Source organism: Rattus norvegicus, chromosome 20, assembly GCF_021556685.1.
Source record: "Rattus norvegicus strain SHRSP/BbbUtx chromosome 20, alternate assembly SHRSP_T2T, whole genome shotgun sequence".
Classification (NCBI taxonomy): Eukaryota; Metazoa; Chordata; class Mammalia; order Rodentia; family Muridae; genus Rattus; species Rattus norvegicus.
In genome coordinates, this window is record NC_141553.1 from 30,936,375 (window position 1) to 30,955,665 (window position 19,291).

General features: G+C 52.8%; 1 protein-coding gene across 51 annotated transcripts in view; it reads right to left on the reverse strand.

Annotated features, from left to right (window-relative positions):
* Col13a1 (collagen type XIII alpha 1 chain) overlaps positions 1–19,291 on the reverse strand; it is a 140,074-nt gene that overhangs the window by 40,221 nt on the left and 80,562 nt on the right. For 18 of the 51 annotated variants that reach the window (XM_087598212.1, XM_087598208.1, XM_087598200.1 and 15 more), the window contains 10 exons: positions 17,507–17,542; positions 16,720–16,746; positions 15,709–15,735; positions 14,428–14,454; positions 14,308–14,334; positions 13,318–13,344; positions 10,430–10,495; positions 7,600–7,707; positions 6,396–6,422; positions 5,408–5,443 (listed from right to left, as the gene is read on the reverse strand). Coding sequence is in view for 38 of the 51 variants with exons in the window: in XM_087598179.1 (XP_087454305.1) it covers positions 5,408–5,443; positions 6,396–6,422; positions 7,600–7,707; positions 10,430–10,495; positions 13,318–13,344; positions 14,308–14,334; positions 14,428–14,454; positions 15,709–15,735; positions 16,720–16,746; positions 17,507–17,542 (408 nt within the window). In the remaining 13 variants the exon portion in view is untranslated. Of the gene's footprint in view, positions 1–5,407; positions 5,444–6,395; positions 6,423–7,599; positions 7,708–10,429; positions 10,496–11,535; positions 11,593–13,317; positions 13,345–14,307; positions 14,335–14,427; positions 14,455–15,708; positions 15,736–16,719; positions 16,747–17,506; positions 17,543–19,291 lie in introns of all 51 variants that reach the window. The other 33 variants (XM_087598213.1, XM_087598209.1, XM_087598201.1 and 30 more) reach the window with 3 other exon arrangements.

Genomic DNA, 19,291 nt, shown 5'->3' on the forward strand with positions numbered 1-19,291 from the left:
GTCGCTGGGTAAGTAGGTGCTCCAAATGTTCCAAAGGGTCACAGCCCCTCTGCCCAGCATATGATAGCACAGGATGTGACTCCCAGGCAGTCAGCCACCCTTGGCGGGAGGGGTGGATGCTGGCTCTTTAAGTGACAAGAAACAATGAACAGAAGCCACAGGTGGGGGGGGCACAGGTGGAGGGGGGACATTGCTGTCACTGTGGCTCAGGAGACAAATGGGTAGAAGGGGCTGTACTAAATGACCTTGAAGGAACTGTCCCAGCTCCTAGAGCCCCTTCATGTGTCCCTAACCCCAGTATCAACAGGTCCTGCGTCCTTTGAAGTTTCTTAGTGGGAGGACCCATCCTTCCTAGAAATGACAGGATGGTGCAAGCTTGGCTGGTGGGTGTGGCCTCCTAATTGGTGATTTACTGTTTGTTGAACGAGCTACACAGGGACTTGGCAAGAGGTCTGTCTGGAAGGAGTAGGGGTGGGGCTTCAGTGTCAGCTCCGCAGCCAAGTAAAGGGCCTGACAGGCTGTGGAAATGAATGGGTTTCCCTAACTTGAGGCTGGGCTCTACTACAAGGGAGCAGAAAAACCATCTTTGTTCTCTCTGGGGCATGGGGGACTGCCCGGCTGAGTGGCTGAGAGGGCTGGGAGTTCTAACCCTGGGTTGGGAAAGCTAGAGGGATGAGGGTAAGAGACACAACATTTTGTCCCAGGCAAGAGTTCTTGGTCTGTCCTTCCTGGAAAAAGGTGACTGAGTTCCTGCTTCCCTGCCCGGAAACAAGGACCGGAACCCTGGAAATCCTAGATCCTCCGGTAATTAGGGCCGGCAGGAAGCGATCCAGGGAATTCCTGGGTCGGGTGCCCCATTGAAGGCTTTGGAAGGACGGCTGGCTTGTAATCGAAATTTGAGATCTGTTGATATGTACTCGGTCCCAAAGGAGAAGTCAGTTCTCATTAGTCTGTGGTCTCTGGAGGGCAGAGCAGAGCCCAGAAGTCATCGAGTGGGGGCTGGGGCTGGCTAGTCCCCTAGGCTACAGATCCGGGGCTCATGCCTCCCTGTTCTCATCTGCATCCTTTTTAGGAGTCTGAATGTCCTCACTGGGACTTCCCAACGTTGACAGAAAATGCTGTGTACTCTCTGCTGCTTGGAAATGCCACAGCGAACTGGATCACCTAGACCCTTTGTGAGCCAGGGGGCCACAGGGATCTGACAGTAGTCGTTGAGGTCCAAGATGGGCTGTTCTAGAAGCAAGCACCAGCTCAGCTATCTAGGGCCACCCCACTGGGCAAGGCACGTTCTCAGTTCATCTAAATGAGGTACCCGTGCGCCTACACCCTCCGACCTGCAAGGTCTGAATCTAGCCGAGATCTTTGTTTCCACAAAGAGAACATCTCAACAGCCACCTCATTTCCTTCCGGGGAAGAAGAAAGAGGAAGCCTTTCAGAACACTAAATTTACTTGGAGACACTAACACACAGATAGCAAAGTCATTGAGACTAAGGCTTTGGAGGCAGACAGAGTAGATATCACCACCTCCCAGCTCTAGGCTAGCGGGGGAGGCAAACTTGAGATACGCACTTTAGTAAAGGGGGACTTGAACTGGAGACACTACAATGCTGTACGGGGCAGAGGGTAAGGCTCAGTCGGAAGAATGCTTGCCTGGTATACTCAAAACCCTAGGTTCAACCCCTAGCACTACATGGCCTGGGCGTGAGGGTGCACCGCTATAATCCCAGCGCTCGGGAAGTCGGAAGAAGATGTTCAAAGTCATGCTCAGTAACCAATGGATTAAAGGTAAGCCTGGGCTAAGAAAAGGGGGCGGGGCACAAGGCGATACCTGTGGAGTGTCTGGTACCCTGTCCCAGCATGAGAGGTTTGTAACAATGTTGCTGCTCATTCTACAGAACTCTGCCTCCTTCAGAACCTGTGTCCTAGGTTATGGTCCTTTACAGAGACACCTCAGACACAGTACTAACTCCGTTGCACAAGGAGACACATGCCCCACAGTGGTCTGAAGGTGACCCGAGATTGTGATGCATGGTGTTTGCGACAAGCTCACCACAAATCTGGGTCAAGCTGGTACCTGCCACACACGTGTACACATACATGCAAAGTCTAGGCAGGAGGGTTGGCCCCTGGGCCAGTGTTTGGGATACACAAGGGTGCTAACCACCCCCAGGCTTTGATCTCAAGGGGCCAATAGAGAAGCCAGCCTGGCTGTCCTGGCTAAGTGGGTGCCAGATGCAGCTTAGTGGGGGTGATGGAGGAACTGTCTCCTTCTTGTTAAACTCCATCTCCTGTGCCACACCTGGGAAACAGAGCAAGAGGAGCTCATGTGGCAAGTCCTCCTGCTACACCAAGGATGCCACTCCCCACTTTTGCTGTGACCATGATGGGGTGGCTGCATAGCTGTCTCAGCTCATTGTGACCACTGCTGGTTGTCTCCCCTGCAGGGGAGAAGCATCTTTTTGGTACCCATGTCCGTCCCTCCTCCAAATTAATACAGGCTCCCCTCCGATTCTAGTCTGGGCAACTCTAGGCAAAGTGCTAACACCCGGACAATAACCATCTCTCTGTCCTGGCTGTGGTAAGGACGGAGTGAGATGGGTACCATTGCACGTTGGCTAAGCTAAGACGTGAAACATGTCTGCGTTTGACTTTGGACAAAGCATCTGACGTCAGGACTGTGTAGAAAGCATGTATCTGCATGTGGATGGCTGGGGTCATTGCAGCTGACCCCTCTGCTAGTGAACTAGGGCGCACCGAGGTGTGGTGATAGGACGAGGTCACCAGAAGAAGGGGAGAGACAGAGATGTGGGGTACTGAGGCTACCGGGGAGGTGGCTGGGAGGGGTGAAGGCTCAGAGAGGTAGAAGAGGCAGCTATGGCCGTAGCTATTAGAACTGTGAGAAGAAGGGGTTGGGGATTTGGCTCAGTGGTAGAGCGCTTACCTAGGAAGCGCAAGGTCCTGGGTTTGGTCCCCAGCTGGGGGGGGGGGCGGGGAAGAACTGTGAGAAGAGACTTCTAGAGAGGAACAGAAAGGCGTGGCCTAGCAAAGAGAGGAGGGGTAAGGAGCTCAGCTCGGCAGGGACGGGCTGAGTGGGCTGCCCCTGACTGAGTCCTTCAGTTGAGGAAGCTGTGACTATCTTAGACGGAGGATGAAAAGATAGGGCCCGAGGTGCCAAGGCACCTAAAAGGCTTCCAAGGGATGTGTATGGTCAGGAAGCCATGGCTTCCCTGAGCAAGAAGGGATTGTAACCTCAACTCCGGTACACGTGGCCAGTAGCTCCAGGCCTCTGGCTTTCTCGTACCCTGGCCTTAGGAAGTCGCTGATGGAGCTAGAACTACTCTTTCTGGAGGGCCACCATGGAGAGCAGCACAGTTCTCCTCTGCGCCTGCTGAGTCCACCTCCCTCTTTCTCCCCAGGAGCTGCCCCTCCCTCCGTGATAAGGCACTGGTCCTCTGTAAATGCAGGGTTGCCTGGACTGAATGAACCTTGCTACCCATCACTTGCTCACATGAAGGATAAGCATGCACAGGGATCCAGTATCAGGACACCCTCCCTAGTCCACAGCCGGGCCCTCCTCCAGCCTCAAGACAACAGTTCCCTGGACCGTTTCTGAGGTACTAAGACTTCTGGTTTGCAGCAGAGGCAGACGCCACTTGTCCCAACACAGTCCCAGCCAAGGGCATCACCATGACCCTGGGGACTCCTCTACCAGGGCCTCTGCCCCTTCACGGCATGAAAGCCAATCTGACTACTAATGGGAAAACCGACCCGTGCTGCATCAGGAGGCAATAAATTTTGTGAGTCTGGGTGAGAGAATGGAAGCAACCTCGGGGGCTATAATTCCCACTTCCTGACACAGAGCAAGCTTCTCAGTTTATGCAGAACTAATTAAAGATCTCTCATGCCTCGCCGTTTCCCCCACCAGGCACCCATAAAACACCACAGCAGTGTCAGTCGCCAGAACCCAGAGAGAGTAAGGTGTGCACTCCTGACCCAGTGAGTCTCTTTCCAAGACCCCCGCCCCCGCCTCCGCCCATACCTTTCCTTCCTGCTGAAATTCCCATTCGGGAAGGTTATGGAAGATTCTAGAGGTTCCCAGCCATTGGCTGGGATCCTTGAAACACTAGTACCATGAGAAGGACCCAGGCCTGACTTGAATTCTTGTTCTGACTTCTCCTAGCTGAGACTTGGGTGAGCCTCAGTTTCCCCATCTGCTAAATGAAAGCAAGTTACAGCAGCCCCAGGGGTTATAGGATTGGAAACTGTTCAGGTTGTGTTGCAAGACAATGCTTGGCCCACGGCTGGCATCAAAAGTTCTATACTCTTATGGCTATTGTAGTGACTGCTTCCCAGCCTTGGCTCTAATGGTTTTCTTGTCTAAAATACTATTTCCTCCCGGATTTGCTGAAGGACCACAGAGACTGACTGAAAATGTCCACAAAGCTTTTCTACCCCTTCAATCAAGCAGTCAAAACTAGGTCTCTCCCCATGCAGGTAACTTGGCTGTGTGACCCATGTGAGCAGAAGGTTTGCAGGGATTGCTGTATGCAATGGCACTAGAAGAGTGCTCTTGTATTTGAACCTGCCGGCCTCTAAGGCTGTCCTGGGCCTACCTTGCTGTAGGGAAGTCCATCTAGCCTCCTGGAAGATGAAAGGCACCTAGAGAGCGGAAGCCACCAGCCAGCACCAGCCAGCACCAGCCAGCACCAGCCACAGGACTGAATAGGCTATCTCTGACCTCCTAGCTATCATATGATAAGCCTCTACTCCTGTGACCCCAGGTGGAACTGCAGAACCCCAGGTTACCAATCCACAAGAACATAAAAAGTAAGATTCTAAGCCAGTCACTTTGGGACACACTGTTACACTGTTACACAGCACTAGCTAGCTGATACACATGCCTACTCATGAGCTCTTGGCTGTTTTTTCCCAGGAAGCTCCCGCAACTCTTCTCACTTGGGGTCTTTCTACCCTGTTTTTGGCATGCTTTGTAATGGTAGCACTTAGCAGTTTTCTGCCAGTAAAGCGATCTATACAGGAATGCTTGTCTGTCTGGCCTGAGAACTATCCAAGAGCCAGGCTGGGTCTGTCTATATCCCCTTTCAGGGTTAGCATGGAGTGCAGTAGTGTGGCTCACCTAGTCCAGATACCAGACACAGCCATCCAGATCAATAAGAGAGACACTTTCTTACTTGATGTTGGGTTGGGCCACCAGCTCTGTCCCATCAATTTCTACCCATTCCTGGGCTTTCAGACAGCTTTATAAATACTGAGGCTCACATGGCTGGCACCCGAGTGAATATACACTGTCTCCACTCAGCCCTGGCCTGTGTGCACCCCTGCAGTGAGGCCCCTCTTGGGTTCTCCAAGGAAGAGGTAGTGTCCTCCCTTACCCCTCCTGCTTACCTTGCGGCCATGATAGCCCTGGATCCCTGGGTCTCCCTGGGGAAAAAAAGAAAAGTCAAATGGTTTTCCACGCCAGACCGGCTGGTGCTCTTTGCTGTACAATATCACCTTCTGCCTCCCCATGACACCCTTGTTCTCTGGAGGTCCCCTAGACCCAGCTATTTCTGCAGCAACAGCCTCAGTGCGATCCAAGGTCCCCAGATACTGCTCTGATGGCTGAAGGGTGCGGGGAGGGGTCAGCATGTTAGAGCTCAGGGCATCCAGTTAGGGTTTTGGCAAACAGTCTTCTCTGTGGCCCCTCCCCAGCTCTCTGCCTCCAAGTCTATAAAGTGGTGGCCATCAATGCTTTGAGGCCTTCAGTCCCCAGGGTTTCCAACTTCAAAGCGAGGGCGTCTTTGTCATCATGGGCTTCCGGGGCCAAATTTCACAAGACATCAGATTACGTTGGAGTTTTTTTTTTTTTTTCTTTCTGTATTTGACAGCTTTGGGACACTGTGACCATGTTACAGCATCTGTCTGCCTTGTGTTTTCAGCCAGAACACAAACTCCCAGGCAGGCAAGATTGCGTTTTCTTTCTTTTTCTTTCTTAGGTTTTTTTTTTTTCCCCTCTAAAGACTGTCTTGTGTAGCCCAGGCTGGCCTCTAGCTTGTTATGTGGCTACAAGTAACCTTGAACTTCTCTTCCTCTTGCCTCTACTTTCTGGGTATAGGGTATAAGCCTAAGGTGAAGCCCTGGGGATTCAAACCCAGGGCCTCATACATCCTAGGAAGAACTCGACCACTACATCTCCAACCTGTGAGTGTCCCTCCTGTGCCAACCACAGCGCTTGCCTACCCAGCCTGAACACCTAACGGAACCAAGAAAGAGGTTCCATAGGACCAAAACAGTTTAACCAGTTGCTTTCTTTCAGTCCCTCTGAATTCCCCCCTCAGCTGACACACCGGGAACGCTTCTCCTAAAGCTTCCATCACCTCAGGGGAGCACTTACCTTTGGTCCAGGAGGCCCGGGTAAACCCTGTGGAAGTGAACGGTTGAGGTTAGCCATGTTCACAGTGGAGAAGAGAACCCCAGATAGCTCCAGGATGTCCTGAAGAGGGCACATGGGGACAACGGGCTAACATTCTGACTGGAGCCATGTGGGTACTGTGGGCAACTCTGCTGTGCTCGCCCACTGGAAAGTAGGTCAGTGGCCTAGGGATAAATTGGCAACGTGGCTTTACCCATGCATCTCCTAATTCTCCTAATTGAAGACGCTTGCTGGAAAGCTGACCTTGCCCAGCAAGGCCCTGAACCCCTGAAGAAGAGCCCGCTGGCCCCCTCTCCCTGGGGGTAACCACAGCAGCTGGTCATGGTACGCTGGTGTGGGTACTGGGGCCTGTGGGTGCCAAGGGAGAGGTCAGGGATAGTTGGATACTGTGGTCTTGGGTGGAGGTCTGGGCTATAAATGTGGAGGAAACCATGAAGCTTAAGGTTAGCCTGTTTTAACTGGTGTAAAAGACACTCTGGGTCCATTCTTTTATAAACAGATGGAGAAACAAATGAACATCCGAACGGAAACCATGCAGACAGGAAGAGCCCAGTACCAGGCCTGAGGGTAGTTGTTGGCAAAATGGTAAACTTGGGGCACATTGAAAGCTCGGTATGGCTCGGTTTTCTACACTGGTTTCCTTTCAGCTTTTCTACTTTGTGCACAACTATTTCTGTGTTGTTGTGGCCCGAGTTTGCAAATGAATGGTTTGGGGGTTGCTCTGTCACTGGAAAGGGGTATCTATGGCACCCGTCCCTAGCTGTGACTGTCAATCCTCAAGTCCCAGGATGCAGGATCCCACTGACTTGGGGAAGTGGCCCAGTCGCTTGCCTGGAAGATGGCCCAGTAGCATGGATCCTGCATTTACCTTGATAGACAGTCATCAGAGGCCACACCACCTTGAACCTTTCCAGAATCCACTGCCCTGACTCCAGTTTTCCTAAACCAGGACCAGGGCCAGGGCCAGTTGCCAAAGGCCCTTGAGACTTCTCCCAATTGCAGTGACATAAGGTGGTAGCTTATTAGACTGCCCCCTGGAGGCCGTGACTGAAACAGCCCTGCAGGTGTGCTGGTAGAGTTGGGAGGGCCAACCGTGTGGAGAGTCTCAGGCTTAGAGGGTTCTGGAACTTTCTAAGGAGCAAATCTTAAAGGGAGAGATACTTACAGGTGGCCCTATAGGCCCTGGCAGTCCTGGGTGTCCCAGAGGGCCAATTGGTCCTGGGGGGCCCGGTGGCCCTGGAGGGCCTTGGATGCCAGCCTGGCTTTGTTCCCCCTGAAGTTAGAGAAAACATGTGTTAGAGAGATGATCTGGGAGCAGCGGTCACACTGCCCCCCTGTGCCATGCATCTGCTGAGGCCTCTGTGGAACCTGCTTGGAAGGCGGTGGGGCGGTGATCGGATGCCGATGCTGTGGGGACAGTGATGGTGAATGCATGCAGGGGCCAATGGCAGCAGGAAGAGGACCCAGGCACGGAGTTACTAAGCTGTGGGGGCTTCTAGGGAACATGGTCGCCAGGGCAGGGAGCCTGGCAGCAGTGGCAGAGACAGACAGTGAAAAAGAGACAACCCCTGGCCTGCACATGAGCCCCACGCCTGGCCAGGCCCAATGCCAGAGCTCAGCCCAGGTGGTCCTCAGTCCTCCTCTCCTCTGCTCTGCTCTCCTCTCTCTCTCTCTCTCTCTCTCTCTCTCTCTCTCTCTCTCTCTCTCTCTCTCTCTCTCAATGTAGCGGGTCCATCATCCACCTCAGCCCCGCGCCTCCCAGCCGCAGGGTGGAAGCACAGGGTCCCTGTTTCCTGTCTCAGCATTTGCTGGTTTTGATTATCTGTTTCAGGGGATCAAATGAGGCCCTAGGTCAGAGGCCATTGAGTTTCATCTGGCTCACTGCTCTCTGGAGCAGGGCTCGCCAGCCACTTCCTTGCACATTGGAAGTGGTCTCCAGCACCATCTGCTAAGCGCATCAGCTCTCACACAAGCTTCCCCTTTCTGCTAACCTGAGATCTTGCATAGCATGTACAATCAATACAGATTTATCAATGGGACATGGCTAAGCCATCTCATCTCCCATGATGGCTGGTGGTATAAAACCATTACTCCCCCAGAGAATCTGCAGCAGCCACGAGGTCAACTCCTGCTGACTCTGCTTTGGGGACCAGGTCAGAGCAGTACAGAATACAGCAACAGGTGCTGGCCAGGTCCACTTCTGGACCCTCTAGGGCAATGGTTTTTCAACCTGTGGGTCATGATCCCTTTGGGGACAAATGACCCTACATAAAGGAAGTCACCTAAGACTATCTGCACATCAGATATTTACATTATGATTCCTAACAGTAGCAAAATTAGTTATGAAATAGTAATGAAAATTTTTTTATGGTTGGGGGTCAGCACTGTGTTATTAAAGTCATTGGAGCACTAGGAACCTTGAGAACCACTGCTCTAAGGTCTTTCTCTACCAACTGAATGAAAGCTATGATCCACAAGGAGCTGGTATGCAGCTTACGTGATTAATCATGCATGGCTTTTATGTGTATGTATGTATGTGCGTGCGTGTGTGCATGTGTGCGTACGTGTGAGACAGACATCAATTTTAAGTGTCCTTCCTCAGGGCTGTTGTCATTTGAGATATGGTCTCTTTCTGGGACCTGGAGATCACCAGTTAGGCCAAGGTGGTGTGGCCGGGATCCCCCGGGGATCTCCTCATCTTCCTAGCCTACCTAGGGCTGCGATTACCAGTGTGCACCTAGGGATCCAAACCTGGGTCTTCCTGCTTGCCCAATAAGCAATTTACCAACTGAGCTACCCCTTACAATCCATCAGGCAGAGTTCTCACAAGCAAGGTCTCACCAGTAAATGTCCAACAAACAGTGGCTAGTGCCAGCAGGGCTATACAGTAGCTGTGCTCGGAGTGTGGGGTGGGCGTGTTTAGAAGCACGCTCTAAAAGCAGGCCCCGTCTGCAGCAGGATGAGCGGCAGTCAGCAGGCCCGGCCAGCTAGCAACCTCCTGAGCAGCCCTCGGAGCCCTTGGAGGCTCTCGAGGATTCTGTGGGTAATGCGATCGGTAGCCCACAGGAATGGGCCAAATACTTAACAGGCTGCACGTGTGCTGTGGGACTCTGTATTTTTAGCTGATTGTTGGCATGAGTTTCAGTCTCATTCAGTCAGGTACTTCACTACCCATGACCCCGAGCTATGGGACTCACCAGGCAAGTAGTTCAACACCCTGCTACTCCCCGCTCCCTGGGCCCTGGGGACCCCTGGGCCGTAGAAGGCAGATGAAAAGTAAGACAGGCAGCCCCTTTTCTCAGGTGACCTTAGACTGTAGGGACAAAGCTGGGTTACCCCAGGGGACCTACTCCTGGTCAACCCTTCTTGGAGGTTGTGGGTTAGGCTGCTCTGCAAACGCCCTCCTTGCACACACCCAGGTTCTGTGTGGGCAGTCAGCAGCAGGCTGTGTGTCTAAGCTCCCACGGGGAGTGTGAGCGCGGGCACCAGAGACCTGGCTCTCAAGTCTACAGCTCTTCTTGCTACTCCTGTAACTTCGGGGGAGTCTGTCTCTGAGCCTCAGTTTTATCCCAGTCACTGTGCCTGTCCTTATTTTGCAGAGCCGAGGCACAGTGGGAACAGACAGAGGACCTGGGTGTAAATCGTTACTCTTCTGTTTATGGGCTGTGACCTCAGGCCACTTGCTGAAACCTTCTGAGACTTTAATTTCTACATCTGTGCAAGAAAGATGGTGGCCCTTGACTCATGACCCACTGAGAGACTTAAAGTCAGCCTGCAAAATTGGATGTCAGAACGCCTGGTGCCTGTCAGGTGCCATGTTGTGATGGGGGCCTGTGTGCTGTGTATTCCCTCATTTATGGCATCACCCGGGCAATGGCTGTCTAATTTGCTGTAACCGTTAGAAGCAGCAGGTTCTGGCATAATGGATAGCCCAGCTGGCCTGTCGGGACCCCCATTCGTGCCAAGCCCCTGGGGAAGCCCCATACGGTATCTACCTGAAAGGTCCGCCTTTTAATGACTGGGGGTGGAGCCAGCCGCACTGAATTGAGGAGAGGCAGCAGCTGAGGAGAGATATGAGTTGGAAGGCCAGAGGGCAAAGGCCAGAGGTCGCAGGTATTCAGAACGATGCAGGAAGTCACCAAGAAGGCCAAGTGGAAAGAAAAGAAGAGGAGAGATCAGTGTAAACACTGCAGTAGGATAGATTGGGGGTAGGGTACCCCTGAGGCTCAGCTCAAGGGACAGACACCACAATGCTAACCTTGGACTCTCCTATAAGCAACCTTCCTCAGCTCTGGATACTGGCTCTCAGCCCCTGTGAGTTCCAGAAGAGGGGCTTCTGCCTGGCTAAGCCCACCTCTGAAGCTGTGCCAGGCTACTCAGGCCAGGTGATAATACCACCCGACACTACACTGCCCCACCCGGGTCTGCTGGGTGGACAGCGGCTACTGGGCTGAGCATCGAGAGCCACAGGATGAGCTAAATTGGTGCGTGGAGCCCGGCTGGCGTGTGGTCCCCTGTGGGTTCCTTTTTGGTGGGACACAAAAAGGCTGATGTCAGCGAATCTGAGGCCCATGGTTAAGGGAGGCTAAGCCTGGCTCCCGGGGCTGAGTTGGCTGAGGGTGTGGCTTGTGTGGCAACACAGTAAGTGCCTTTGAGGCTTCGCTCTGGGGCTGGCACACTCAGTAAAGATGCCTTGGGAATGGTCAGCCACTTCTAGGAGAACAGGCAGCTTGGGGTCCCATTATTTAATATCGTTTTCATTTGGGGTAATTTCTGCCGCTCCTTGTCTCCTTGCTCGGATAGGCGGAACTTGAGGAAATGGCTTCGAGGTTAGAACCCATATGAAGACTAAGACCTTGGGCTCCACCACATGTGTTTAAGGACCCTCGGTTCACCAGAGGCCTCAGAGGCTGGGTGTTAAGAACGACCATCCATCTCCACTGAGAACACACTCAGCCCGTCTGGGGGCCCTCTGCCACACACTGAGCCACGCAGAGCCCCATCCTTCCATGCTGGGGCCCAGAGATAAGCCACGTTGAGCCTCTGCGCCCAGGAAGCATCTCGGCCAAGAGGGCCTGGAGTCCACAGAGAACCGACAAACCTTCAGGGAAATTATCGGGTTGGAGCGCAGAGCTGCTAGCGTGCCGCTCGGATACTCCTGGTTTGGGAGGCAAAGGAAGGCAGCAAAGACGGAGTCACACGGAGCAAGAGGAAGCCTGTAGACCCTCCTAGTAATCTCGCCTGATACCAGGGGACTTCCCACTCATTGCCTAGCCCTTTCCTTTCCTGCTAGACAAGAGGTAGGGACTAGCCCGGCTCTTTGGAGACTGGTCAATGCTCCCCGCCTTGGCCTGACTCTCCCCCCTCTCTACCCCTCCCTCCTGTGCCTACCCCTTGGAAAAGCAAGTAACCTGCTAGGGTCCCTACTCATAGTTTCTTCCAAGTCAACTTGCCTGCCAGTTGGGCATTTAAATCTTCTATCCCTGCCTGAATGCAGTCCTCAGACTATGCTTCTGGAAGCATCTATCACTGTCTCCTCCTCTGTTCTTGTGCAGGGTTCAGGGACAGAGAACCCACTTGCCCTGACCTGAGCATTCCTACAGGCTCACTGGCACACCACAGAAGCTCTAGCAGTGGTATTGTCTCTGTACTGGGTGGGTGGGGGTGGGGGATGCCGTATTTCTTTTGGATAATAAAACCATCTTGCAAGACTATCATTTCAAATAAACACAGCTGGCCTTCTTCTATTGCTGTATCAGGATCTGGCTGGTCCAAACAGCAGGGGCCTGCAGCCCTAAAGCACTCCCCACTGACAAACCAGCTCTGCCAGGGAGGCTGCTGGCCTGAGCCTCTTACACACCAAACCTAGCACAGCCTTCTCTCTGATCCAATGACCCAGATGTCAGGGACTGGCATGGTTTTCTGTGTTCTGAAAGGCTGGGCAGAGGCTTGCCATAGTAGCCACACCTTCCCCGAGACCCTGAAGACTCAAATACATTGTGAGCTTGGTTTGTTTTGGGGTAGGGGCAGAGTGATGGGCTTTCCATGGGCTCCATCCCTAAGTTCTACTTTGCCCAGCTGTAGTAGCAGCCAGGACATCCGATTGTGTTTCTGGTACACTGAGGTCCCTATAGATGGAAGGTCACCTAAGGTGTTCTTCTTCATACTTGCTGCCCAGACCTGAGCATGATACATGTGGTCCATGGGCTTTTTCACCAGGTTCCACTGAGGTTTCAGGGAGCAATCAGGGAAGGGCTCTGTCCCCCTCTGCCCCCAGCAAGAGCTCTGCTGTCAAGTGCACAAATGAACCTTGGGTTCCCTTTGCTTAGATGAAGCCAGAAAAAGTCAGGGTCAGAAGGGGGTCGGGGAGGAGCTGTCTTAGTCCAGAAACCCCCACCCCCACCATGACATTCCTGCTGAGACAGGCTTCCTGTGTTCTTAACAGGCAAGATGCAGGCTGCCCCAAAGGATACAGTGGCCAGATAATCTCCCCTCCTGGAGATGTGGGGCATCTGAAACCAAGACTTACTCAGAAGTCCCTCATATTTGTTTAGTGCCCCCTCCCACACATACACACCACACAGGGCAGAGGCCACACACAGATCCATGTACCCCTCCCAGTGAACAGAGGGCAAAGGGACACACACATTCAAGAGACTCTTGGACACTTGCTCAGCAGACAAGGCCATGGGAGGCCGGCTCCTTGCAAATGGACCTCCAGTCACAGTACTGAAACTAAGTCATGGTTAGCTGTAGGACAGAGAGACTGCACCTTACACACAGGGTTTCAGGTTCCTCCCCCAACTCTCCCACCCTCCAACTCTGGTAGTGGCTGGGCTTCAGGATGGACCATAGAGCACCCTTGGCTTGAAGTATCGCTTACCCGGTGTGGGTATTCTCCACACTGACCCTAGGGAGGAAAGAGAAGAAGAGAGGTGTTAGGAGTTTATTAGGGGGATCTGTAACACACCTTGTATCTCCTCACCAGATGGTATCACTGCTCTGCCTTGGGCTCTCTGAGGCAGATGAAGTGGTCCCCCTTCCCTTGCCCCTAGTAGGCAAAAGGAGGAACCTCTTAGGGCCTGCCCAGAGGAGGTGCCACGGGGTGCAGGATAGGACCCCTACCACTCGCCATGATGGTAGGATTAGGAATTATATCCAGCTCTGTTGTCAGCTCAATCCCTGGTTAGTACCCAACAGCCCTACAGAGGAGCCCTGATGGGGTCAACAGACTCTATCTATGATGGCTTGTGGCTAGCAGGGCTCTGGGAATACTTCCCCTGTGCCAACAGTCCCAGGCTCCTGCACCACTGCCCAGGTGTAAAGCCAATCTTGGCCAGAAAGTGAATGAGAGAACAGGGAGATGGTAGGAAAGAGTCAGGCCAATGGGGTTATAAGTCCAGATCGCAGAGTGAAGGGCCCCTGTGGGACAGCAGGTAGAGAGGTCCAAACTGCATGAGGTTCTTCAGACTCAAGACCGACAGGTGAGGGGTATCATCGTTTTTCTCTTACATACTGGGAACCTCTGGGGTTTCTGTAAAACTCAGGTCTGGGGGTTGGAGAGATGGCTCAGTGGTTAAGAACACTGGCTGCTCTTCCAGAGGTCCTGAGTTCAATTCCCAGCAACCACATAGTGCCTCACAACCATCTATAATGGGATCTGTTGCCCTCTTTTAGCACCCAGGCACCCATGTGCACAGAGAGAGCATTCAAATACATAAAATGAATAAGTACATCTTTTGGAAAAAAAAAAAACCTCAGGTCTGCAAGTGACCACTAAGACCCCTTTCTGGCTACTGTGACTCTTTTCTGCCTGACAGAAGAAGGCTTAGTTGGCCCGGGGCGCAGGTCTAGAAGCCTCAACAGCACTTACCTTTTCTCCCTTTTGTCCCTGAGGTCCCTACAAAGAGAAGGAAATCACTGTCAGGGTTCAAATCCCAGGCCACACGGTCCCCAACCTCCCTGCTGGGGACAAGGAAGAGGAGCTACAAACCGGTTGTCCTCGAGGACCCACCAGGCCCTATGGAAGAAAAGAGAGCAGGTGTCAGTGAGTGGGTACATGGTAGACACATGCCTGGTTGGGTTGGGAACAGATTCTGGGCTTCTAGGACCTTCTCAGACTGTCCCAAAGTCCTACAAGTCACGACGGCCTATGTCCAACTCATGAAAGATGGGGCAACCTTCTATGCCAGGCGCTCCCTGTCCCCCTCAATTTTTCCTCCAGTCGTTGACATCCCAAAGACCCTTCTACATGGGAGGCTTGGGTGTTGAGATATTCTGTTCTGAAGGACCTTACACCCTTCACCTGGGGTCCCAGGAAACCCCAGCACAGCCTGCTTCCTGTTCTCCTGGCCACTGAACCAGAAAGACTTGGGGGTGTGGGTGGGGTAGGCCAGTGCTGCAGACACACTGTGTGAGGCCTGTGGTGTGGACAGGAAGCTAGGATGGATACCCTAATCCATGTTTTGAGCTCCCTGGAAGGCACAATAGGACATGGCATTTCTGTCAAGGTTGTCTGAGCCTTTGGCTCTAGGAAGGAGTAGGGTTTGGTGTTTGGTAAGCTTTCAGGAGACTGCACCGAAGCCCTGGTTAAGGAGGCCCATGCTGATGTGTGTGACCTGGCCCCTGTAGGGCAGGCTCTGCAAACCTTGGCTAGGCCGGAGGAGAGAAGGGGCTGGCATCACTTCTGCCTCCCAGTGCCGAGAGAACAGCAGTGTTCACACATAGCTCAGGGTGAAGCCATGGAAGGCTAGTTATTTTCAGTCTAGCACACTGTAAATTTGAATCTTTGCCTGAGCCTCTGAAGTAGCTGTTAGGTCTATGCTGGCCCATGGGGAACCACTTGAGTGCCGGTCTCTGGGTCTCTGGGCATCTGGGTGTGTGGTCTCAATATGGCAAGATGTAGAGAAGGGTCCTTCTCCTGCTTCCAACGCATAAGTGGATCTACCTTGAAACTAGAAAACTCTGAGAGGGCTCACAGAGGCAGGGTTTGAGAGTCCTAGAAGAGCTCAGGGAAGCCACTGTGGGAAGTAAAAAGCCACTGTCTCCTAGGAAACATCTCCCCATCCCCAACCTAGAGAGTGTTGATGTGGGAAAAGGCTTGCCTGGTACCCTGGATGTCTCCTGTGCAGGAAACAAAAGGCTTGCCACTTCTCCCTGTATGACATAAGGATCTAGGACCTGGTGACTGTGACAGGCTGGCTCTGTCCCTTTGTAGGAGTCAGACAAAGCTGGTTCCCTACCTATGGTGTGAAGGAAAGAAAGTAAGGCTTACCGTCTCCCCTTTAGGTCCGGGATGGCCCTGGAAGGCAAAAGGTCTCATGTACATTGTTTAATTGTTTAGGTCCCTCACCCTGCCTGCTCCAGCATGCTCCTGCCTCATCCTTGAGGTTCGCTTCTCTCTTCTCTCATGTGGCCACGCAGTCACTTCTCGCTCAGACCTTAACCTGCAGGTTAGTTGAGCCAGGGGTGGGACCATTTCCCCTTTCATTTTCCCAGCCATACCAGTTGTCACCTGCTCTTCAAAGGCGAGCAGAGGTGACAGTGTCTCCCTGGACTCCAGCTACATCCACTCCATATACCCAGGACAGCTCATGTGTATGTGTGTGGGGTGCAGGTGGGGGGTAGGTACCTGGCCTTGAGGTGAGTAGACATTACCACTGTAGTGTCTGGGCTACATGTGGCTTGCTGGGCAGGTGGCCATGTCCTCACCTCAGATGACATCCCCCTATCTGAGGAAGAGTTGAGAGATGTACATCTCCAGCGCCTCCAAGAGCTTTGAAGAGGCAGCCATCTTTCCAGTGCTATGAATACTTGGTCCAGGACACCAAGGCCAAAGGGTTATAGTGACCAGAGGGGGACCCAGGTATGCATGTGGAGCCTTGGCTGTGGAGGGGACCCAACTCTGAGGAGAATAGGAGATACCTTGGCACTTTGGTGGCCCTGGGACAGCCTGTCCACCTTACTGCTATTCCTGCTGCCTCCTTGTCCTTCCGGACCCCTGACCTCACAGAGCCACTCAGAGCCACCAAAGTCTATGGATGACTTTTGCTCTGGACACTGAGTACCCAGCTTGACCACAGTGATTGCCCACTTGGGGTCAGGGGTGACTTATTCAAATAGCCCTTCCTCCTCTTCCTATTAGAAATGCCATTCTGGACAGTTTTCTATGGGAAATCTTTCAGTAATCTGGGGTGGAGGAAACCAGAAGCTCCATGTGAGTGAGCTGGTCAGAGGCAGGACAGCGTCCATCTCACGTGTTTACTTACCCTAAGAGTCCACTTACCGGTCTGCCGTCAAGACCAATGGGACCCTGAAAATAGAGAGACTAGATGCAAAACCCAAGTTTCCTAGGACCCCCGCCCAGGAGGCAGCCTAGGCACACAATTAATCTGTCCGCCCATCCATCCATCCATCCATCCATCCATCCATCCATCCATCCATCCTTTTGGTGTTGTTGGTTTTGAAAGACAGTTTCTCTGTGTAGCCCTGGCTGTCCTGGAATTTCCTCCGTAGACCAGGCTGGCCTCAAACTCAGAGCTTTACCTGCCTCTGCCTCCCAAGTACTGGGATTAAAGGCACGGGCCACCACCTCCTGGTTCCATAGTGTTTCTTGAATGCTAATGTTGGTCAGCACCGAGGCAGCTGCTCCCCCTGGTCCTACCCCTAAGAACCAGTCTAGGCTCCATTGGTGAGGGTTAAAGGATACTCCAATGGCCACAGTGGCCACTGCCCTACTGCTTCCATGATAGGCTCTCTTCAGAGCCTGACCAGAGGTCAATCAGTTCACTTTCTGGGACTACGATGTCCGCATCCTGGTATCGAATGGTGTGTAACAACTCACTCGCTCAGTTCCTGCCTGGCCCCATTATCTATCTGTATGGATGTCTCTATCCTTCCTGTAGCAGGAACCCAGCCCTGAGCCACTGACCCAGGAAAGGTTATAGAGTGGAGCCTTAGTGGCTAGGAATCAGGAGGGAAGATGTGGCCTTAGATAGCATCTTGGTGATCCACTTTAACCCAACCAGGCTCGGGACCTGCCTACCTCTGCTAACCTAACCATCCGCACTTACCGGGAATCCAGGGAAGCCTCGGGTACCTGGCTGGCCCTGGGGGGGAAAAAAAGAGCACTGAGGGTGAGGGAGGAAGGGCGGAGCCAAGCCCATCCCTGACTCTGTTATCACCTATAAGTTGGCTAGGATGGGGAAGGGAGGAAGGGAGCTCGTAGAAGAGCTTCTGCAGGCACCAGGCTGCAGAGGGGGATGGAAATAACCTGCATCCTTCAAGCCTACTTCTAGAAGTGGTCTTGGGATGCTCCTTAGCGCCTGGGCATGCTGAGCCATGACAACAGACCAATGGGACTGCCAGGAAAACGAACGGCTTACTCTGAACTGCACAGAAGTCCTGGAACAAAACCGGGTCATGGCCACTATTCTAAGTATGGCTTCAAAGTCTGCAGAACTCGACCTTCAACGTGTATGTCTTCACACTAGAATGGGTCAGGTTGCTCCTGCTCCTCGGGCTTCTCCCGGCAGCTGAGCTTTCCCTGGATCCCCTGTCTCTTGGGGGCTGGAGGGAGAGACATTCATGTTTGTTTCCTTAGACTGCAGACTGGAGACAGCTGGAGACCAGAAGTGTGTTTCCTGGTCACGGCCCAGAGGCTAACGGTTAGGATTTCCAAGCAACACTAAACCGTGGCTGCAGGTCTGCGAGGCTAACACAAAGGTCAAGGGTAACAGAGTGAAGAAACCTAATGCCCGGTCACTCCCCTCTCCTCAGGATCCAGCCAGAGTTCCCTGCCACTCATAGCCATTCAAGGCTCCAGTGAGAGGGCTCAGCAGGTGAAAACACCTGCAATCAAGCTGGATGGCCTCAGTTTGATCCCTGAGATCCATACAGTGGGACAGTGGGAGGAGAAAACGGACCCCTGCAAATTGTCATCTGACTTGCATGCAAACACACACACACACACACACACACACACACACACACGGCATGTAATAAAATTTTGTTTCTGATTTTTTTTCCAGACAGGGTCACACTATGTAACTCTGATTGTCCTGGAACTCACTATGTAGTAGACCAGGCTAGCCCCAGACTCCCAGAAATCCACCTGCCTCAGCCTCCTAAGTGCTGGAATTAAAGGTGTGCCCTACTATACACCTTCATAAGATTTTTTAAAAAGACAAAGCTGTACAGACCTGGTTACTTCTCTTCCTGTCTCCTCTGTGTCTGCCATCTGCCCAGGAACAGTGGCTCCCCCGCCTTCCCTGAAAGCCATGCCAGCTCTCAGCTTGAGATAGCCTCGGTTTACATGGCAGAGCCTCTTTGCAAGTACGGGCTGCTAGGTCTGGCAGGCTGAGTTCTAATCCTGCCTTCATCAACAACTTCGTGACAGCAAGCCATACTCCCCACGCCTCAGCTTCCCCATCTCTAGAATGGGAATAACTATGTAACCTTATCAGGTCCTGGAACTGCCATCAAGTACGCCTCTGGAAACAGACGCTCCACCATTGGGAGTGCGTTGAATTAAAACGACCAGAGCGGGTACCAGAAACCAGCCAGATCACTTGTATTTACTGTATGCACATGTGTACATGTTCGTGTGTGTGTGTGTGTGTGTGTGTGTGTGTGTGTGTGTGTGTGTGTGCCCATGTATATGCAGGTATGAGCCTAGGGGCCAGAGGCCAGAGTCCAATTCCAAATGCCTACTCTACTGTTCTTGTAAGTTTAAAGGACAGAGTGTCTCTTTGCTGAGCCCAGACTCACAGGTTTGGCTGGGTTAGTCAGTGAGTTCCAAGGATCTTCCCGGCTCCAACTCTGGTGCTGTGGCCACAGGCACGCGCCACAGGGCCTGG